This window comes from Arvicola amphibius, chromosome 1 (assembly GCF_903992535.2).
Source record: "Arvicola amphibius chromosome 1, mArvAmp1.2, whole genome shotgun sequence".
NCBI lineage: Eukaryota > Metazoa > Chordata > Mammalia > Rodentia > Cricetidae > Arvicola > Arvicola amphibius.
The window spans coordinates 43,327,577-43,352,138 of NC_052047.1; the positions used below are offsets into that span (position 1 = coordinate 43,327,577).

Below are 24,562 nucleotides of genomic sequence, written 5' to 3' on the forward strand. Positions count from 1 at the left end.
TAAATTCTTTTCCCGTGATGTAGGGAAGCTAACAATCCAGAGGTCATACCCTTCTTTCTAAGAAGTATGATGAAAGTAATCAATTCAAATGCTATTTTCAGATTAGCTTCTGGTAATTTGACTCCCATCTTCTGTCCTGAGTCTTTTTTTTTTTTATTTGTATCACAGATTGGAATTAAGCCTGACTATATCCTTCAATTTACATATTGTGTTGCCCTTTATGAAGAGTCAAAATAAAAATTGGAGCTGTCATCTCAACTGAAGCACCAAGGTGATTCATCTGACTTGTGCTTGATTACGATAGACTGAAGATTATTTTTCCACCTATGACAATATCATTATAATCATATGACTTTCATTTATAGTCAAGTGTGAATGTTTCTCTGATGACTTGGAGCCTTGAAACCCGGGGAGAACAAAATACTGTCTGTGAAGCACATATAAATTCCAAGCAGAGAGAAATTTAAATCACCTGTTATGTTGTTTTATCTAGTAAAAAGTAGCAGGAATCAGCAACAAGCTATCTGGAGTATTCTTAGCAATTTAAGCAAAGAAGTCAACAAGTAGTAAGTTAAACATTGTTTCATATACTTTGGTAATTGACATAGCATGGGGCACAGGGCAAAGGAGAACAGTATTGAAGACTCAGGAAATGCTGAATGTCTTGCCATTGGAGCCAAGCAGTTTGCTCCATTCACCAACTTCTTGCCAATAGTGTTTAAAACTTCAAATCAAATCAAATCAAGATTTGCATTATGACAACATTCTCATCATTATTACTCCTTAACAAATTGATTACTCACACGAACCCATCCCACACAACTAAAGAATTTACATTTTATTTTCTTTGATTGTTCTCCCAGATTATTTTGCTTGATGAAGGATATCAATTGTATCATAGAAGAGGTATAGATTTTTACAGCCATGTTTTTGGGGGTAATTTCTAGATACTTAACAAAATCCACTATTACTGACTGCAAAAAATAATAAAGTCTATACTAATTTCAGATTGAGGCTGCAAACATAGTTGTATTGGAGGATTCAGTTTGGAAATAATCCAGTTGGCATATTCTTGAAACTAAATTGTCCTCTGGAAGCTCAAATTTGGGGTCTTTTTTTTTTTTTTTTTGCCAATTGGCAGACATTGGAGAAGTGACAGGACCATGAAGGCTCTACTTAATTAATGGGTTAATCCATTGGTGGATTATGAATCCATTAGTTTTACTGATGGTATTAAATTTTTAGGAGGATGAGTATATTTGTAGGAAATAAGTCACTAGTTGCATGCCCTGAAAATTTAAGACTTTGCCTCCAGGCCCATATCTCCATCTCTCTCTCTTTTTCCTTAAATTGATGAAGTAAAGCATTTGACTCTTCTACAATTTCTCCATCACCATCTTTCAAACCAAATATAGGCTTTAGCCTCTAAAACTATGCAATGGTAACAATGAAGCTAACTAATAGAGGTAGCATAGTGTCCACATGTATTTTCTATACCAATGAAACCAAGTCATAGTTTAATAATAGTTATCAAACTTCATGATTATACATTGTTTTATTCAAAATATAAGTTTTGTATTTAAATAAATAATTTAGGGCTTATTAGCAGACTTTGTATTGCATTATTTCCTTTGTGCTAGTTTGATGTAGCAATCTCTGAATTTATTCATCATATCATATTCTTTGAAGTATAAAATCAGTACCCAATATCAAAAGAGATTGATAACCCAATATTTTTGTTTGTTTTTATGTGTATGTATTCTTTGTTTGCTATATAATTTCTTTTAGGCACATTATGATATGAAATAATTCAATGTTTTGCAATTTAAACATTTCTCTCTTTCTCTTTTTTAATTGATTGATTTTATTGAGTTATACATTTTCCTCTGTTCCCCTTCCTTCCTCTTCCCTCCCCTTCAATCCTCTCCCAAGGTCCCCATGCTCCCAATTTGTTCAGGAGATCTTGTCATTTTTCTACTTCCCATGTAGATTGGATCCTTGTGTGTCTCTCTTAGAGTCCTCATTGTTGTCTAGCTTCTCTGGGATTGTGATTTGTAGGCTGGTTTTCTTTGCTTTATGTTTAAAAACCACTTATGAGTGAGTACATATGATATTTGCCTTTCTGGGTCTGGGTTACCTCACTCAATATGATGTTTTCTAGCTCCATCTATAAACATTTCTCCTAATTATTTGAGTTAATTTAAACAACTGATGCAAACAATGACATATTTTAAATGGTTTCTTTAAACACCAATTAATATATAACACATTGATTACATACAATTTTGAACAAAAACATCTCACCTGGCTCACCATAGTATTCTTCTTTTTTGTGGCTTTTTGTGCTATATTTATGAATAGCTACTTTGTGCTCTACCAAGTGAATGATCTTTAGTACTTCCATAGAACTGTGCTTAAAGCTTTTAATTCTCCGAGAGAACGAAAGCTCTCACCTCTAAAGTTACTGGACAGATACAGGATAAGACACTTTTATTTACTGGGGGCAGAGGGTAATAGTCAAGTGACTGGAGGCCTTCATGCATGTCTCATGGAGTCTACCTTCCATGATCTAGGCATGGACTTTTAATGCAGCTTGAAAAAAGGAAAAGGAAAGACTGCAGCCTGGGTAACGAAAGCATTTAAAATGAAAGGTTGATAACATTACAAGGCTTTGAGGTCACTGAGGATGGTCACTTCATTTAAAAGTATCATCTTCTGTCTCCCTGGCAATTTTAGTTTTTTTTTTTTTTAAAAAGATGTTCCTATAGTGTACCTCAGCTGTCCTGGAGGCTCTGTAAAAGAATTTATACATGCAGGTGTAAAAGATCTAAATAAATAAGCTAGTTAATGACTTTACTTCTTTGCTTATTTCTAATATTTTCACCCCCACTTCTTTTATATAAATGTACTATAAAATGCTTTAAATATGTGGTCAAATTTTTATAGCAACCCATAAAGCTGCAATAAAATGTTCCATGTGATTCTGCAGTGAAAATCCTTAGAAATACTGATATGATACTATCTAGTTATTTCTCATTTTACAAAGTCTAGAGGATTGTAATGCAATTTCAAATAAATTGCAAAAATAAAATATTTTATTTTTATCTCTGTTTAAATTTTTTGTATATAGTTGTTTCTTTAGTGGACTATTTTTAAAATTAGACACATTAATTAACACTTTTATTTTTCAAATCCCATTCTAATCTTCATGAGTATATATCTAGCATTACACTGTGGACCCCGTTCATCTTTTTTATGACCTTTCTCTTAATTAATCACTTGAGTCATAACTTTTAATGGAAAAATAGCACTGAATATCACATGTGAAGTATATTTGCTTAACATCTTTGGAAAGTATTCATGGCATATTTTTACATTTATAGATTATTAGCCAGTTTATCTTTCCTCAGGAGGTTCAACAAGAAGACAAATTATTTCTGTATGAGTCATGTGTATGAAAATCAACCCAGGAATAAAATTTAGATTTAACAAATAAATACAACAGGATAAGAGAGAGGTAAAGAAGAGCATATATTTCCACCTTTGCACATTTTAACATTCCTATCCTTCCCTTATTCCCTACAGCTTATAGAATTCATATTATCTTGGTTAATCACTTTCATGCAGTTTTAAAACAAATATTGGAGCAGGGAATAACAATAAGAGAAAATAAACAAATGTAGAGTTTAGTCTCTATCCAAGCTCCTTCCTGGAGCTCAACGAGTTGATGTTTTATATTTCTCTGAAAATAACGATGATTGTGTGCAAATCTTCTAGAACCGGATTAGATGCTAAATCAGTCCAATCTCCTCAGAAAACTAGGTTTGTTTTCCAAAGGAGAAAACACACACACATTCACATCAAACCACTTCTCAAGGATAGAGAAGATTTCGGAATGAGAATACAAGAAGTAGAGGCAGATCTTACTTAATAGATGTTCTTTGCACAATCAGTTTACTCAAAAAGAAGAAAGAAAGAAAGAAAGAAAGAAAGAAAGAAAGAAAGAAAGAAAGAAAGAAAGAAAGAAAGAAAGCAAAGTGACTAATCAGTGTAGGTTGCTAAAACTATATTTACATAAGAATTTTGATGGTGAGAATATCTAGTTTTGATAACTTCGGTCCTTAAAGCTAGACTATTCTGCCAAGATCTACCAAAAATACATCTCTAATACACAAGGTCATGAGTAGTCAGGAGAAAATAAATGTGTTTGTATATACATATATAGTCATCATTTGAGACAAAGTATTACTGCCCATCTGCATATTGAGTATACCACTCCCCAAATTCCTTTTTTGTCTGATGAGAATATATTCATGTATATGCCACTCAGTGTGTGAAATTATTTTGATCAGTACATGAGTCTTTAAATTGGTAAATATCAATTATAGTAGGAATGTGCATTCACATTTTTATTATCACTTTAAAAGTATCTAATGACCATAAAATCCACCTCCCTGTATGACCCTAGTAATCTCTACAAATTGTAATGAGAATGTGCAAGTGTTATGAGAACATTTAGATAAATCCCAAGAAACTCTGCAAATTATAACAAGGAACAGTGATGACATCTCTGTGCTAAGCTTCAAAATGACAGTGGTAAAACTACCCTCAGCCTGAGAATCAAGATCATGTAGCTTTTATTTTCTTTAGATATTTTTATTTATGTAAGTGTGTTTGTGGGTCTGTTACATGTGTGGGAACACCTGTGAGGGCGAGAAGAGGATATGGGATTCCTTCACTTAGAATGAATGCCGAGACCTAACTGAGGTCCCCTGTAAATGCTGTGAGGAGTTTCAACTAATAATTCATCTATTCAGGCTCACCAGGCAGCTTATGTTTACCTATTGTATGTTTATATATTTTCTAAAGTACTTTGCTATATTTATATATCTGAGGACTTATAATGTTGCTTTGTAAAAAAACACGTTTATCATAAGACTTCAAGGTAAAGTAGTACAAGAAGTTTCAAATACTAAAATAAGTATTTAAATGTTCATGGCAGTTTTGTTTCTTATAAGGTGTACTGATATTTAGTTTTACTGTTAGAGAGACAGAAAATCAAATGGACGAACATATCATTGCTTCCTTCATTACATCCTGAAGCAGATTTCCTCATCATACTTCATCCCATTTCCTTCATTAGAAAACGAAGATTGCCAATAAAAGTCAATTTACCAGGATATCATTGACTTGAAAAGTATATGTCATCCCATTTAAGAAAAAAAATAAAAGAAAAGAGAAAACTAAGTTTTTCAAACTGTGGAGAGAGAAACAGGCTTATTAAAGCTGAGGATATTTATAATTCAGCTCTTCTTGCTGTGGCAAGATGGTATAAACACCCCTTGCGATATATCACTACAAACAGAAAATATTCTTTCAAGTCTCAAGACTAGAAGGAAGGAATGACCTGGGATTAGGGAATTCACTTGTTTGAACATATACCAACATCGTGAGCAAAGTAGAGTGCTTATATTTAAGGACAAGACCTTCCAAAAAATGCAAATAGAAACATTAAGATACAAAGGATAATAAATGATTTAAACATATATAAAAGATATACGTATATGTGTTTAAAGATATATAAAAGAGAAATATGTATATTTAAATAAAAGGGGCTAAAGTATATATTCTATTCTTAGTGTCAAATGATTTTTTTCCTATACCTCTCATGATATATATTTTAAGTTGCATTGATTTTCTAGTTGTCATTAACTCAGAAGAAATACAGAAGCCGGGCGGTGGTGGCGCACGCCTTTAATCCCAGCACTCAGGAGGTAGAGGCAGGCGGATCTCTGTGAGTTTGAGGCCAGTCTGACCTACAAGAGCTAGTCCCAGGACAGGCTCTAGAAACTACAGAGAAACCCTGTCTCGAAAAACCAAAAAGAGAAATACAAGAATTCTGCAGTCTTGGAATGTGTATCTATAGAAGAACACAAGGTACTAGGTCCTAAGTTTGATTCCCCAGATCACAAAACATCAATAATAAATGATGTTCACAATACTCTATAGAGGAACATTGTTATTTGGAGTTAAATTGATCTTAAGGGTGAAATTTTTGTGTGTACCAATGGAAAGAAGGTCTTGTTAAAAATATTTTCTGTGAGCTGGCAAGATGGCTCAGAGATTAAGAGCACTGGCTGCTATTCCAGAGGTCCTGAGTTCAATTCCCAGCAAGAACATGGTGGCTTTTAAACATTTGTAATGAGAGCTGGTGCCCTCTTCTGGCCTGCAGGTATACATGCAGACAGAACACAGAATAGAAAATAAATAAATAAAACTTAAAAATATATTTTGTCATAATTTTTTTTCTCCTTAGGACGGATGGTGGTAGTGGTGCATGCTTTTAATCCCAGCACTTGGGAGGCAGAGGCCAGTGAATCTCTTTGAGTGCCAGACCATCTTGGTCTACAAAGTGAGTTCCAGAATAGACAGGACTGTTTCACACAGAAACCTATCTCAAAAAAAGTTCTTATGTATGATATTTTAAGGCTAGTTGTGTCACTGCCCCAGAAATATCTTGATGACTGGAGAATATTATAAGTTCCATTCTACTATTAAGAAAAGTAATATGTTAATTACACATGTTTTGGGATCCAGAAGGTCCTTGTACCCCGAGACCTCCAGGAAAAACCAGGTATGTTAAGCACATAGCAGTGTCCTCTCAAAGGAATGAATTTAAAACCTGTTCTTCCATCCGGAAAGCTGGGAATTGGAAGTTATTAATAGCTTAGTGATGTATGTTATCTGTTGGACCAGGCCATATCAAGCTCTTACAATCAGAACCAGAGGTGACTAGTAATATGATGACCTTTACAGCCAGAGGCTCCCAAGGCTCTCACAATCAGGAGCAAATGACCCTTACTTTACCTGTGTAGCCAGGAAGCTCCTTCAAATTTCTACAACCAGGACTAGAGGTAGCTAATAGCCAAAATGAATGACCTGTATGACATCTGTGTGACAAGGACTAGGTCAGATTTTTCATTAGACCCTTAAACTAAGACAGCCCATATTCTTGGAAGAAATGACATATGCCCTGAGTTAATTTTCAGTGTAATTATGCTTTCTTGTGTTCCTGGGATTGTATTCTACCTGGATTATGTTTTTATTCCCCAATTTTTTTCAATTTTTCCCCCAAATTGTACTGTATTTAAATGTGTTGAGAATGAATCGCCTGGTATCAGACTTTCTAGAAGGTTTGATCCAGGTTGACAAAGTCAATCTGAACCAAGTTTTATTCTTACCTCTTAATGGTGTATTGATGTGGGAGGGTCTTCTGTTTTGTGTTGATTTCATTGGTTAATAAAGAAATTGCCTTGGCCATTTGATAGGCCAGCCCTTAGGTGGGTGGAGTAGACAGAACAGAATGCTGGAAGGAAGAGGGAAGTGAGCCAATCGTCATGCCTCTCCTCTCTGGGTCAGTCGCCATGAAGCCAGCCACCAGGTCAGACATGCTGAATCTTTCCGAGTAAGCCACCACCTTGTGGTGCTACACAGATTATTAGAAATGGGTTAATTAAGACTTGAGAATTAGCCAATAAGAGGCTGGAACTAATGGGCCAGGCAGTGTTTAAAAGAATACAGTTTCCATGTAATTATTTTGGGTAAAGCAAGCCGGGGGCCATGAGCCGGGCAGGAATGCAGCCCGCAGCTCCTCACTACAGTGTATTTCTGTGTCTGACACCTGCCGAGAGCCCCTGACACAGAGTTCAGTTATCATCCCATCATCTGACTTGCTTTACCTAAAGCTAGCAGAAAGCAATCCATATGAAATCAAAATGACATAGCTAGTCGTTCATGTTTTTATAGTCAAAACAGAATAAACTGTCAACAGAGAAGCACACTTACAAACGTGAAACCATTTGATCATGTTATATTTTAATCTGTAAAGACAAAAATGACAAGCAATTTATTTACATAAAACTGTACAAAAGCAAATTAAATTATGTAGAGGATTTCATAAATAGTTGGGCGAATGTTTAATACATTTCGCCATGTTTAGCAAAGTCGCGTGCATAGTGACATAATCAATGATGGTTAATTGTTCTCTGCTTTACTATCAACATCCAAGTAGCAGAACAATAGTCAGTGATTAACATTACAAACAGATCGTACCACACAGAATGCAAGTGCTTTAAAATGTAAGACACGTAGTCTGAAAGTAAACCCTAGGTAGCTGAACAAATGAGGCTGCATCCAGATGTCACACACACCATGCCTGGGTCACTACCCACATGTTTTCTCAGATTCCTGATGAACTTTTCTCCTTTTATTTATTATATTAAGGATGCAGCTATTTATTTATGACTAACATAACCTATCATTTGAAACGTCATAGGTCTTAAGATTTCTCCCAACTGTTTTAAGATGGCTGTTTGATTCCTGGCAATTTCTCTCTGGCCTGTGTGTTTCCTTCTGTATTTTCCTCTAACCCGGCCTCCCCAGGGTAACCTTTCAGGCACACATCCTGTGTTCCACCTTAGTTCTTCCTCTCATAAAAATAATGCCTCCTTTTGCTTTTAAAACTCAGGCAACAGGCCAGTCAAAAAATCAGACAACAATAGTATCTGGAGATTCAGACAGATCAGTCGACTTTAAACAGATGCTGCAGACATTTAAATACACATACGTTTTTACAGTTACTCAATTTGTTAAGTGTGTCCTAATGTATAATCATGCAGAAGTCCACTTGAGAGTCTGTGTACAGAAAACAAAGAGAGTTTATATACTGTACAACCCAAAATTAAAGAATACCTAAAAAATGAAAAAATAAGATTTCTAAATCAATATTTTACCTTGCAAAATGGACTCATTTCACCCCTGATAACACTTCCCTATGTGATTGTATAACCAATGATTTCATTGTCCAGTGAGATTTAAGCAGCCCCATATTAATGCCTGAATCATATCTTATGAATGAACAATATTTAAGACTGGTCTATTTTCCGAGTTTGTCAGAAGGCAAATTTTTAATATATTATTTATTCTCAGAAAATAAACATGGATAAATATACAGGATCAAAAAAGTTGGGAATAGCCCCTTTCCCCTCATTATCCAAACCCAACAACCATTTGTTTGTTTTTTTTACCATAACAAGAGGTATAAAAGGCACAGTTGCTTATTTTGCATTCACTCATTTATTTATTTTTTTGTTTTTATTTTTTTTCAAAAGCACTCTCTATATGGAGTGGCACCAGATTTAACCTATTCAAAATAAAAGTCATACAAACACAAAATATATTTCTGTGTCATGCCAGCTCATTATATAATAAACATGTTATGATAACTAATTCTACTAGAATTACTTCAAATACTTACAGTACACTGAATTTTATTCTTTCACATCCATTTTAGTTCTAAAGAGAGGTTCACACGTTAAATGACAATGACATGGCTGCCTGGCATGTGGTGCAAACATCATTGTGGAATGTGGATTGAATAAGTCTGTAGGTCCAGTGTGACCTGTATTAGCTTAATAGACAACCAAAGGATTTAAAGAGTGAAATGAGCTATCTAGTGGCTTCAAGTGTCCCATGAAAGAAAGAAATATGCATATAAAAAAGTGTTGAACATCGGTGTTATGCAACTATTTCCTTTGTAACGTGCAAGAAAAATATGTATACATTTTCATAAGTATCTTTAGAAGTATTTTGTCTTAATAGGTACTTACAGATTATACAAGGCAGAACTGCTTGAATGCAGTTTTCTAACAAAGTTCTAAAATTTCATCTTTCCATAGTGTAAATCATAACCAAACATAAGCATGTTCAATTATTGATATTTTAGTCCAATGTTTTTATCTCAATTACATCTTGTTTCATTCTACCTATTATACATAAACTAACATCAAAAGGAAAATTCTACTTAAGAAAGAGCATAAGGAAATGATCCCAAAAGACCCACCAGAGAAATATCCCTCAAATATAAGTGTTCTGATGACCTACTGTGAATTATTAACCTATAGCCTAGGTTTCATCACCTTATAATCTAAGAATTTCTGCAAAGCATGAAACTACCCAAAGCTACGGTGTCTCTACAGTTTTGTAGAAAGTCCTCAAGGCTATGCCTTTACCAAGGTACCAACATTCAGTGATGAGAACATTTGTTCTCTTTACCTGTTATCCCCTATTCTTCCCATGGATTGTCACTTTCTTCTGAATGTACCCGCTCAAATTTCAGTTTTTAAAAATCATCTTGCATAGAGCAAAGATCTCAAAATCTGCATATTCTGTATCCCTTGACAAATCTATATATTTGACAAATTTGAGATGCATATATTGTGATAATTAGTACTGTCCAGGACTCATTCTTTCATGTTCCGAGATTGTTTAAGGTGCATATCAAATAATATTCTAATCAAAGTCAATTAAGGGGTTATATTATTTAAATGTTGTCTCAAAATATTTCTGTATTGCACAGAATTAGAAACTAATGCACTTCTGTTCTGACCAAGTGAAAAAATGCAATTATTTAGAAATGATAACAGGATCGTCAAGAAAAGCTGGGATCCTAAAATGACAATAGGAGACCTCTTAAAATCAAATTCCAGCGTGTCTTTCCATATCTCACTATGCATCAATATGACTTTAAAAAGTAGATCCTTCCCTGACAGTATCATCTGAGGCTAGACTTGGGCTTTGATCAGTTGCCTATCATACTAAACATGTGATTCATTAGTTCTTTACTTTTCTGAGCATTCAACTAAAATGCATTTTCAAATGAGACTGCTTTCTGGGAAAAGAGTTAATATAAGGTTAATGTCTGCATGTATCGGTGTCTACATGGATGCTGTTGCTTCTGTTGTCTAGTGGATTTCTATGTCAAGACCAAATCAACCTCATTACTTCCCTGATCTGCCCTGTGATCTTTGGCCTCATAATGACATAATAGTTCAAGTGCATTCATTAGTGATTCTATTCCAAAGCATATTTTACAAGTCATAATTCATGTAATTGATGTGTCAAGACTGGGTGAGTATAATCTGTGAATGTATGGAAAAAAAGTCGATGCCCTCAACCTGAAAATAATAACAGCGTATGGCATCTTGGGACTGCATTCTCCCACTGAGTTTTACTTTGTTCCTAATTTTTAATTATTAAAGCTGTAGTCTTCCTAAACAACTTTTCCAAAAGGTCCCCTGTATAAAGACTGCACCATTAAAGGGATTATTATAAATTCCAAAGGGCTGACGTTAACAATAATAAATTGTTAATCTCGTGTCTGAAGTATAGTTTCACCAGTCCTGCATTTATTAGTCAGTCAGATGACACTCAAATAAATCAAAGTGACCAAAATCATGCTTCAGATTGGGGATAATGAGGGTGTGCTGTGTTCTGCTAATCAGACTTGTTACCATGAAAAGAACTTGCAATCATCTTTTTTTTGTTGTTGTTGTTATTTGAGTTTGGGGGGTTAGGGGTAGGAAAAAGAGAGTGGATGTTGGGGATCAGTGAAGGGTGTAGACATGCAAGTGACAAGAATGGATTCTACTTTGTACATTGTCATCAGGCAAACAATATTACTAAAGGCCTGATTTGGAGGCGAAAGTGGCAGGAAAGCTTTGTCTCTTTGGTAGCCCCCTCTTTGTGATTAAATGGTTTTACTTTGTCATGTTTTTGCCCTTAACTCTCCTCATACATGAAAAGAACTTTGCTGTCACTCCTCGACAGCCTACAGGTAAACTTCTCTTCTAGAGAGAGTGTTGACAGGAGATGGCTTATATTCCCCTGTTTTTGTTAATGGAATATCCTCAGGGTTGGCTTCCTCACTTTTGCTGAAACTAGCTGCACTGAAGGTCTCGTAGGATGAGGTCAACTTTTTGTTCAGGAGGTTTCTGTTGCGGTCACCCATGATGGCCGCTTCGCCATTGGCCAGCTTTTCCTGGCTTCCTCGTTCATCGACAGGCATGAAAGTGGAGAGTTTGGGCTGGCTCTTCTTCCTCTCCGGGGAAGTGCGCACTGGCATCCAGCAGGAGTCTGAGTGGCCGTACTCGTCACATTCCCGGGTGCACTTGCCAGTCAGAGCTACATCCGGAAGAGGCCTTGAATCTGAAAGACAAGAAGAAAAAACCATCAGTGTTAGACATGCATCAACAGGGTTTCCTGCGGCATATGAGCCTGCTACTCATTACTCCAGAAAACACGTATTTCGTGTATAGTAAAGATAAGGTTTTGCAAAAAATAAGTACTATGGAAGAGAGAAATGGAGAAATGATAATTTATGTATGGAAAATAAGCAGTTATATATTCATTTGATATATTGCAGAGTCATGCAGATATTCTCAAGCGCTAAGTGAATATATATATTTCAATAGATTTTAATTTTCCACATAAACAAGAAAAATTATTAAATCCTAAAACATAATTTTCTGTATCTATAAGTTCTCTCATAAATAGTCTGCTGTTGTCAATTGGATTCACTTATGCATTATTTATAGAATACGGAAATAGGCAGAACCTTATACTTAAAATATATCCTAAGACACAAAGGTGACTGAGAAGTAAAACCTAAACTGACAGTACATTAAATGATACTAAATTCAAAAACAAAGTACAAGCAGGTTACAGTTGTGAGCACATTAGCAATATCACCCCAAGTCCAATCCCACCACCCTTCATTCCCTACCACAATGACAGATGACCTAATGTGTGTGGGAAGACAGTGCCTGTGTATTACTTGGAAATACATTTACATATGAACTTGCTGAATGGAAATCCGGAATATAATGTATTGAAAAGTGTGGTTATATTCAGAAATGATCGATGGAAGGGCATATGTTTCTAATTAGTGTTGTTTATCAAAGGGATGGGAAATGTGTTCCATTTCCCAACACCTAAGTCATTTCTACAGATTTCTTAGAGATTGAGATTAAATATCGCAGTTATAGTATGCATAGATAAAATCATGATGTGTGATTATACACTTTCTCAGAACTAAAAATCTACTACTGACTTTTGCTAATTTTTAGATAGATAAAGAGACAGAAACTTGCTCTACCTCCACAGATTCTGAAACAGTAACTTGTAGGTTTTAATTTAATGCATTTCATAGTTTAATTTATTACTCATAAAAGCACAATATGCTATCCCCCCAATGAATAATATAATGGGTATTGACTTATTATAATTGGAATTAAAAATAAACCAATTCTGACTCCAACATGTACATTTATAAATAGTTGAATATTCATAATCCCACATACTTTGGTTTAAAATGACAGAGTTGTTTATATGATTCTCAGCATTTTTAAAGTTTTATTTTACTGTATGCCATAACTATTCAATCATTTGTTTACATTATTTTCCATTATAGATGGCTTACTGACAGATATTCATTGAAAGGATTCACACTACCAGTTAAATTCTGGGTGCATAAATTCTTTGAGTCCAATGAAGTAAAGGTGGGTAGGTTAGAGAGACTGGTTAGCAGTTAAGAGCACTGGCTACCCTTTAGAAGACTTGGATTCTGTTTCTAGCATCCACACAGTAACTCCCAAACTGTAACTCTAGTTCTCAGGAATCTGATGCCCTCTTCTGGTCTTCATGGATACCAGGCACACAAGTGAACAAAATTATAATATGCAGGCACACCACATACCACCACCAGAAACGCACACCACATACCACCACACACACACACACACACACACACACACACACACGCAAACACCTTTGCTACTTTTGTAATGCTGAAATCGTTTGCTGCATCATCTCTTAAGAAATAAAACAAAATAAAAGTCAATGCTTTTTATATGATTTTGCAATCCATTTGATTTACATAGGAAATATGAAATCTATGAAGATATAAAACTTATCTTTATTGATATACATACTTTGAGTAGAAAAATTATTTTATCACTCCAAGCATTTATTTTCCTCACATCTTTCAGAAACTCAAAGCACTTTTTCTCCTGATAGTATTTATCCAGTACATGTAAGAACACAGGCACTTAGTTACTGAGACAGGAAATATCTTCATGGAAGAGGTGGTTATTCTTGCTGAAATGACCCCGAATTGTTTTCTATTTCATCCTGTTTCTTTACTTACATAATGGGCTCTTTACCAAGCTGCTTTGTAAAAATCTTTATTTCTAGTTTTAAATTGACTGCTTTTTTTTTTTTTTGAGATGTATTTAGAAGAAACTGAACAGGTATGCTGATGTTCCAACCACTCTTCTTATCGCTTTGGTAAATTGTTTATTTAAGTACTAAAGGATTTTATTCATTTAAATTTGATTAATTTTCTAATCATCAACTCATGAAGTATTCAATCTTCCCCTCTGTCCTTACTTCACAGTCTAGAGTATTTCCTACTAAAAATGTTTTCTTCTTACCACTTTTAATGACAGGCACTGTACATCCCTCCCCCCCACAGTCTATTTCAGTCTATTTGCAAGCTGCCACTTCTCTATCCAAAAAGCACTACTTCTAATAAGAACCTCCTGTCATTTCCAAAGTCAAGCACATGATTGGGGACCACAGTGGAGTTGACAAGCCTAATTGGCTGAGACACGTTGCACTGTTTGGCATCAAATTTAGAAAATAATCAAGAACAACTATAAGGGAGTCATCAGGAGCAATCAAAACTTTCCGTCCTGATGACTGAAATAAATCTTCAAAAGCAATGCCAATGATTAATCCACCAATTTGTATTATGAAGCAATTTATTAAGGGAATTGATGAGTATAATAGTAGTTCTCTGTGATTATATGTTTTTCTTATTTCAATGATACAGGCATATATTATTATTATTATTTTAAAAAGTTATATGGGAACATTGAAGATCATTGAGATTAATTCTTTCTTCCACAAAAGACTTTTAAAATATCCTGTACGATTATGGGGGCCAACTTTCTATAACCATTACCTCCTTTTAGTCTTTAAAAGAAGTATTTTGCTTTTTGAGACAGGGTTTCCTAGAACTCTCTCTGTATACCAGGTTGATGTCAAGCTCAGAGACCTTCCTGTCCTCTGAATCCTGAGTGTTGGGGTTAAAGACAAGTGCCACTACCACACAGCAAAAAAATGCATTTTTTAAACATCTGAGAAAGTTATATCTTTAATGTAGTATTATCCTAATTATTTTCAGCAGAATAAAGATGGAAAACAGCTAATACGAATCTTGCTAGCATGTAATACATTAATAGAAACATAAAATGTCCCATTTGGAAACATAATATTCTCTAAATATGATTTCAAGATAAAGCAGCTGTTTAGAGGTTTTGGAATTTTATATTTCCCCTACTCTTTTTTCTGCATATTTATTTATTTAGTGTGTATGCGTGTATGAATTTATGTCTATACAAATGTGCAGGTTATGGAATGCTTGCTCAGATAAGTGGACAACATGTAGGAGTAAGTTTTCTCCTCCTGTGATGTGGATCTTAGGAACCAAACTGAGGGCTTTAGCCTTGGTGGAAAATGCTTTCACTTTTTGAGCTCAAATCCTAATTTTTATGAAATATTAAGGAGAACCAAAGTAGACATGGTATTCAATAAGTCCTCTCCTGCTTAACAATACTTGTGTAAGCCTCCATTTTATAGGAATTATAAAATTTGCTAGAGAGATTACATTGGTTTGGACAGCTAAAGTCCTTTCATGAAATTAACTTCCTTCTCAAAAGCACAGTTTCAAGCCATTACAATAGTAAGTAGTTTCGAATATGGGAAGTACCTTCCTATAGTCTCCATTTCCTTACCACTTCAACTGGAGACCAAGGAGGGCAGATGCAGTAACGAGTCAAAGCTATTGAATACTGAGGCCAAAGGGTAAGTGTTCCGACTTTTACTTTAGGGTGGTTTCTCCATTTTACCACATTGGTTCTTTCTAAAATATAATAATAGTTATTTAGAGGTCAATTGCTGCTGCTACCCAAACCCCTAAGAGAAAGACTCCTAAGAAAGAGAAGTATCCAAATAGCACGGAAAACTGCTGCCACATACTGTTTACTACCTAGTACAAAGAAAGGCTTAAAACACTTAAAAAAAAAAAAAAAACTGTAAATCTCCTAAAGTAGGGAAAAATCATACACTAATGTAACAAGTCAAGCTCTTTCTCCAAAAGGATTTTTATTCTTACTAGGGAGGAAGGATGTATGGGATCACAGGCAGAGACTTCAAGGTGCTGCTTTAACTATTTCAATAAGAATGAAAGACTCCAATGGAGGTGATAGTGTGGAAGGGGGAAATCTCATTGTGCCTCAATGTTAGACAAAGAACTAGAGGTAATTAATGCTGAGAACCGGGGAACTACTCTTCCCCAATGAAGAGCACCCAAATAGTTTATACATTAGCAAATATTCATCCCTGAACTCATGGGCACACCAATAACATTATACAGATTGTGCATACACATACACACAAGCACATATCGATATAGATATATAGGTAGACATACACATATATGTAAATATATACACACATATGTAAACACACAGACACAAAAACATACACACGTAACAACATTCAAGGAAATAGACATCATGAATCTTAGAGAGAATAAAAGGAAAAATTGGAAGAGCTGGAGGAGGAGAGGGAAAAGAGGAAGTAATGTAATAGTTTCATTTAAAAAAACAATAAAAAATAAAGGCAGGTAGATAATATGTAGAACATTTAGAAGCAACAATAAAGTTAAGATTTAAAGAGACACTCGGTGTCTCCAGATGCCTGCCTACAGCATTTGACCCATCATTATTCTAGAAGAGCACAGAGGACTCCTTCGTTCAATTGTAGATGGTTTTGCAGGTGGAAGTTGGTGTATGTGATGATGCTTCTTGTCAGAATTCTGGCAACTGTAATTCAGGTCTTTGACTGGGACTAAGGACACGCTGTTCTTACCATTCACTAGCGAAAGCATGCAGATGTTGTACTGTGCTCTGAAACCTTCCTAGTGAGGCTTTGTTTTTAGACTGTAGGTATCATTTGTTTGTCTTACAAATTACTTAATTTGCACACCCCATGAGATAAATGGATTGTTCCTCAGTGTTTTACATTTCAAACCTTCATGAAAATCCTCCACTTTGATCTTTAAAATAAAGTTTCTGTATATTCTTTATAAAACTTTGTGTAAGGGAAATGTACTTTCTTCTTTCTACAGAAAATGTGTTGACACCTTTTCCTCCTTTTTTTTTCTAGTTTAAAGACATCTTGTTCTTGAGTTCCTTCTATGTTCTTCTAAAAGCATCTTTAAATTTTACTGAAATTTGGCAATTAGATGGTGTTATACTATGCTCAATTATTTAAACAAGTGAGACCAGCAAAGTGGTTTAGTAGGTGAAGGTGCCTACTACCAAGCTTAAAAACCCTTAGTTCATCTTAAAGACCCACCTGAGAATTAAACCTGCCAGTTCTTCTCTGAAAATTTTTGCATTTCGCACTGAGGTTGTTAAAAATTAAGCACTAATAGTTAAATGGAGCTAACCTAGCAATACAAACCTCACCTCACTGGCTGTCACTGCCTTTAAACGGCTTGCTGCTGCTCTTAGTTTGGAAAGCACAATGTAGATCATCATTAACTTAAAAATTTGTCAAATAAGCAACAAATGAACCTAAGACTCAGAGGTTATGATTATGGCCAAGACAATGAAAACAGGACTAATACCTAAAACACGGTGTACCTTTCTGATATCAAAGGGATAAGGCAAAAAAGGCTACTCATCCTAAACTCTGCTGACTTTCTGATAAATGTACATGATTGGGCCAAATGAACTTTAAAGCCCATCTATTCCTCTAATCTCTCAGTACACACCTCTTTAATGTCGCATAATAGCTCCTACTACAAAGGTGTCGTTTCTAAAACCAGGGTGGTGCTGACAACTAAAGGCAAAAAAAAAAAAAAAAAAAAAAAAAAAAAAAATGCTGTGCTGTCCCCAGCATGGCCAAGGGCTCCAAGAGTTCTGGGGCCACCATTGGAAAAGGAAGTCTCATTTGTCCTCTCTAAAGATGATTCCCACTAGAGAAAGAACTCTGGCTGTCAAAGCTGTCTCAGTAAACCCATCCCCCAGGCAGCGAAGTGGCTGAGTGTGGCTCATAGGCTAGCCAGGCAAACGCCAACAAGCAAACAGAGACAGCAACTCCTTAATCAGGAGCAGCAGGAAATCTTTGTTGTTTGAAGCACTAACTTGTTTGTTTGGAGGTGGAAGGTGGGGATGGGGGAGAGGCGGAACTAGATCACATAAATAAGGACCACAGATGAGCCAACCATGCTGCCTATAATATATTAACTGCTCCCAGACTAGAGCCTGAGATCTGGAAGCAATGCTTTCTTCTTCATTCATGTCTCCTTCATAGATAAAATTTCACCATTATTACTCCGGATACATTGTTTTCAGAGAAAATGTTCAGAGATATAATCACATTTAATTAAGAAGTTCAAACAGAGGGCTCGCTCATAAACTGTTCCAAACTCGGCTGCTTTAATTACAGAAATTCACTGTGCAATACCTTGGAGTGTTTTCATTCAGTGCTGACATGTCTAGACAATATTAAAATGTCTAAAAATGTTTGAAAGCATCAGCAACTTTTCTTTGTACCTTAGGCTAAGCTCAGTAAAATGGCAATTGAATGTATTGCAAGAAGCATTTACTGCCCTGAGGTTTAGAGCACTGTCATTCTGAATGTGGCTTCACTTCACATAGCCATGGCTCCACACACTCATCTCGGGCATTCTTGCTGAAACACACAAATATGAAGCTGCTGGTTGGCACATGAAAACAGCATAGTAGCAGAAAACAATAGGGTGACAGCTTGGGCATGATCAGTTAACGAAGATCTGATGAGGCTTCTGTTTGAATCCTCTCTTCATTCAGGCCAAATCAGAGGTAGCAGAGCATCAGGCGATAAAGCAGAGTAAGGAGTATCTAGAAGTTCTGCAGACGGGCTGAAGCTCTGAAGCCCATGAAGGAACCAGGACATTTATTTCACCAGCTTCCACTGCCTTCTCCCACTGAGAGCAGACACAGTTTGGGGCCGTCATGTTATATGTGTATTTTTCTGCTCTTGTGATTTTCCTTCCAATCTCTTGGATTCTTTCTAGAATTCATTTACTTGAGGATGTATGGACATCATTCATCTGTTGCAAACTAAGAGTTTGCCCTTCTCTAACATGCAGATATAATCTTACACACAGTAGTTGCAGCTAAGAATACACAAGTCAGTGTACCAATTGATATCCCACGTAATAGATAGTCAAAAAAGGTATACTGTGTCACTTAGTTCTCCCCAAACCACTGGGAGAACAAATTGGGAACAATTTGGAACTTAGTTTCAAATAACTGAAATTATCTGTAGCAACTGTCTCTGAGTAAGAAAAGATTTTTAAAAAATAAGAAAAGATTAAAAAAAAGCAGAATTGATTAGATTAAAAATTTAAATGCCCAAATCTAAAAGACTCGATAATTTGTGAGGTTTTTTTTAGCAGAGAATTAGTGCTTTGAGATGTGTTTATCGAGCTGAAAACTTTCTTTCCAAAAATCAAACTTCATCATTTGCTTCCAACAAGGGTCTTGTACTATCAGTCACTTTTCCCAGGAAAGCAAAATACATTCTTGTTATAATGGAATTTTAAAAAAAGCCAGTAATGGTTAGATAAAAAAAAAATTATAAGTTGTTAGCTTTTTTATTATTTTAGCTACATTATAGTGGTTTGTTTAGAAATTGTCATTTGGGTGGTACTAAAAGATTAGTAAGTAGCATTTTATAATCACTTTATACTAATGGCCTGAAATTTCTGAGTTTTAAGACTACTGGGTGATTATCATCTGCTGTCATAACCATTTTCCTCATTAATTCTATAGTCTGATGGTTAGTCAATTGCTTATTGCTAGCCAGGAAGCTGCAGAATGTATACTCAACAGTAAATAAAACTTCTTTAAGAATGGAGGTTTATAGCACATAGAGATTCCATTGTTATAAGAATACCTCTGGGTTCCATACTTAAAGGCAGTGGGAATCTTTGATTCCAAAACAATACAGTGCACTAGACTGGTATATTATTGTATTGTATAAGTAAATGTGTAAAAAGAAAGAAAACTGAAAAAGAATCATGCTATAGATATTATTTTTTTATTTTCCCTTCATCATTGCAGAATATTTTTCAAAGAAGTCAGAGAATAACAATGCAATGTAAGGTTCTATTAAATATACAGAAACTAAATAAATGTGATTTTTGCTAAATATTGATTAAAGATATTTTGGCCTTTGTGACTATATTGAGATGAAGTAGTGGCTATAACATTAAAGAATTTAATTGTGTTTTTTTTTCAACAATTTTTTTGGCAGAAGTGTAAAACACATCATATTAAAAATTAAAAGAACGTATAGAATAGAATTGTAGTAAGACTAGTTTTGGACAAGGGTAAATCATTGCAATTTGAATTTATTCAATAATTTAATTTTTAAAGTAGCAAAATCCATGATGCTGAATCATTTTTCTTTTTCATATAGTGATCTATAAAAATCCATAAAATAATTCTAATTGCTGTGGGCTCTACCCAGGTATACTCTCAAACATTATGCTTTGGGTTGTTTATTGGACTGTTTCCCTAAACACACAGAAAGGCTTATCTCGCTAGAAATTCTTCTGTAAAAACAGGCTATTTGTGAGATATTCCATTAGAGGTTGTAATTAGAGAGAGAGAGAGATTGCAACCATTGAGAAAGTTTCCAGTAAACAGTGAGTTCTGACATACTGTCGAGAGATGGAGTTCTGAGTAAACATTCGGGGGGAGATTTTTAGAACACTTAGAATGCTGGCTCCTGACTCTGGTCAATAGGTTGATCGGCTGACACTACAAATGGCAATCACGATTAGGACCAAGAATGTTGAAGAGCTCGGCAAGTCCAGTAAGGAAATCAAAGGGAAAAGGAAGAAATGACCTCAGCTGACCAGCTAACAAAACTCAATGAGCAGCTAAAGGTAGGGGTGGAAATCAATGAAGCAGCCCTAGATTAGTTTGCTCCATTGATTTTTGCTTCTCGTTGAAATGTTTTCTTTTATTTACTTCCTATTTCCTTTGAGCGTGTTAGAATAGCACTGCTGCACCTTTCTGAAGCCTTTGAAAAGAGAAGAAGGCAGCTCTGGGCACACTAATGTTTTCAGTTCACCCTGCTAAGTTGTGTGGGTTTATTGCAAACTCCAGTGCATGTGCCCTCTAGCAATCCTTCTGGGGTAGGCAAAATACTCACATCCACAAATGTTGACAGCAAGATCCCTGGAATCTGTGAATAAGTCAGGTAACATAATGAATGGGAAACAAGATTTCAAAAAAAAAATCCTTACAATTGGTAATATAGAGGCATAAAGATGAGAAATTGTATTGGATTGTCCAATTACCCAAATTATAACCATGGGGGTGGGGCTTTGAGAGGAAGTGGGAGGTAGAAGATTATGTCAATGTCAGTAAAATGATGTAGAAGGAGTCCACCTGCCACTGTTTCCACTGATGACAGGAGTTAAGATTACAAACCAAGCAACATAGGAATCCTCTAGGAACTAACAAAGACGCAGAAATAATCATCTTGAGTACACAAAAAGGAGAATTGATTTCAACCTTCTAACTTTTGTGTAAAGCTCCTGATCTACTTAATTCTAATAGAAAGGATTTCCACTGTCTTGAGACCCAAAGTTTGTGGTAAATTTCACAGAGGATACAGGAACCTGTACCTACTTATATTGCTTCTCTTGTAAGAAGAGAAAAGAAAAACTGTTCATATTTCACCCTCTGAGCAAAATGGAGGGGAAAACTGACTTAAATTATATGGGTGTTGAATCATGTAACCTTAAAGTTTTGGAATCTAGGTAAGAACTTAAAAATTTCAACTTTGCTCTGTTATCTAGTTGCCTGTATTATGGATCAATGAACATAGTCAAATTTCATTCTGACCAATAATATGCAAGCAACTAACTTTTCAAGGGTAAACTTGAAGGTTTCCTTTGCAACACTTTAGTTATATTTGCTGCTGGGATTCTTAGCAGTGATAACTAAGCCTTTCTAAAATTGGGTAGCATGATTTTTAAAATTAGAAAAGAAATTCACATTGCTGCTAAGTTGTAGAGAAGCAGGTAGTACAGTTCAGTATGTGTGACATTTATAGAACTTGTGTGACTTTGGGATCATTTAAGAACAATAATTAGAGTAAAATGTCTCTTTCTCCCTTTTAATACTTCTTCCATAAGCCTCATTAGAAACCCCAGACTGGTGGGGTGGGATGAGGGGATGGGGGGATGGGGAGAGAAAAGTGTGAAGTGGAGGATGGGGAGAGCTTGGGGGAATAGGATGCTTGGGATATAGGAAGGGTAGATATGGGAACAAGGAATTATATATCTTAATTAAGGGAGCCATTCTAGGGTTGGCAGAGACTTGACTCTAGAGGGGTTCCCAGGTGTCCAGGAAGATGCCCCCAGCTAGTTCCTTGGGCAGCTGAAGAGAGGGAGCCAGAAATGTCCAGATCCTATTGCCATATTCATGAATGTCTTGCATATCACCATAGAACCTTCACCTGGCGATGGAGAAAATGACAGAGCCCCACATTGGAGCACCGGACTGAGCCCCCAAGGTCCTGATGAGGAGCAAAAGGAGGGAGATCATGAGCAAGAAAGTCAGGACCATGAGGGGTGCGTTCACCCATTGAGACGGTGGGACAGAACTAACGGGAGACCACCAAGTCCAGTTGGAATGGGACTGATGGAACAGGCGACCAAACCGGACTCTCTGAATGTGGCTGACGGTGGAGGAGGACTGAGAAACCAAAGACAACCGCAATGGGCTTGGACTCTACAGCATGGACGGGCTCACTGTGAGCCTTGTCAGTTTGGTTGCTCACCTTCCTGGACTTAAGGGGAGCTGGGAGGACCTTGGACTTAACATAGCGAAGGGAACCCTGATGGCTCTTTGGCCTGGAGAGGGAGGGAGTGGGGGTATGGGTGGAAGGGAGGGGAGGGAAGGGGGAGGAGGAAGGGAGGAGATGGAAATTTTTAATAAAAAAAATGAGGGAAAAAAAGAGAGAAAGGTGGTAAAAAAAAAAAAAAAAAAAAACATCTGTAAACCCTCTTAGGGAAAGCCCATAGCAGTCACCCACTCTCAGTGTTCACCAGCCCCTAAAAATTAAAAGTAACTTATTTAAACAACTAAAAAAAAAAAAGAAAGAAAGAAAAAGAAACCCCAGACTGAGCACAGATGGCCCTACTAGATCTGGATTCTAACTTCTTCTATACTTTTCATCTCTTTTTTCTTTCATTTGTGTTTCCATCTACCACTGTAGCAGACAGATCTGATGATGTCATTTCTATAAACCCGGTGTCTTTTAATAACTTCATGACATTAATGAGTTTTTTCTTCCATATCTTACCTCTCATGAAGCATTAATATACATCTCTAAGTTATTTCCTCAGGGTTTTGTTCTGGCTAGCATAATTTCCATTCTGACTCTTCTGTTTTTGTCCCGTCTTCATCATATCATTTAACACAGTGTACTGAAATCTGCCAATATTCATGTAACTTCATTTGTAAAGTATAATACCCTATGGGCAGAATGGATCATGTAACTGTGCCACCCTGGGTGCTGTCATCAGGCTAGTTACATACTCAGTAAGCATCTAGTAAGAAATGAGGGTCATGTAAAGGATACAGATTATGTCATGTGTTTTCATGGTGGTCCTAGGAAGAACCTTAATCATGACATGGGCTCATCCTCAGTGAAGTGCCATTGGACATATTGTGAATTGAAGTGACTTTTTCTTGTTAGAATGAAATGGACTGATGTGGATGAACTTCTCCACTCACTCACACCTAACTGTTGGGACTTATTGAGTCCTGGCCTTCAGCTGCTCTTCCCTGTCTAGAGCCTTCTAGTTAAAGTGACTAAAAGCTGTGCTTTGCCTAGAAGATCAGAGGATGGGATTTTCACCTGTTGGCCATTGACTGCAGGGTATTTAAGCCTCCGTGGTGCTATTAAAGGGGGGCTTTTGGTAGCAGTGATTGGATGTCCATGTGTCGGTCTGCCTCAGCATGTGTTTCCTCAACCTCCAGTGCCTTGCTCAGAGCTCGCGAACTGGGGTTCTAGTGCATAGAGCACAGACGGGGGGGGGGGGGGGGGGAGTGTGCATGCGGCACCTAACAATCTCTTACAGGGTCTGTTTTATATATGAATTCACCCTGGATAAGATTCTCATTCCAAAGGAACAACAACAGATGTATTTACAACCATACAGTTCAGATTTGCTACTCAGCCAAGGGGGTAGGGAATTATTTGGGGCAGTGGTAGGGGGTACTACGAGAAAGCCCAATTAGAAAATCCTATCTGTGGTCTCAAGGCTACGCATAAGCATGAATTAACTTGTTAAGTAGTTATTAGATGCTAATTGTTCAGGAGCTATGTCAGTGTCATTGAGACTTCTTACTGACAGTTGTGCATTTCTGTTAGGAATAAACCAGGGAAACAGAATTTGCTACAAAGCTAAACACTTAACACAGCTGTTATCAACAATGCACCATCCTTATTCCTTTGGATAAATTGCTTTCGCTCTGTGGGAACAACCTGATGGGTCATAGACAGATTTTAAGATCTG

The 24,562-nt window shown here is 36.2% G+C and overlaps 1 protein-coding gene across 1 annotated transcript in view; it reads right to left on the reverse strand.

Moving 5' to 3' along the window:
• Positions 1-7,955: 7,955 nt before the first annotated feature.
• Positions 7,956-24,562, reverse strand: part of Pcdh7 (protocadherin 7) — a 403,528-nt gene continuing 386,921 nt past the window's right edge. The window contains exon 3 of the mRNA XM_038317453.1: positions 7,956-12,045. Within this exon, the coding sequence (XP_038173381.1) occupies positions 11,669-12,045 (377 nt within the window). The 3' untranslated portion in view covers positions 7,956-11,668. The remainder of the gene's footprint in view (positions 12,046-24,562) is intronic.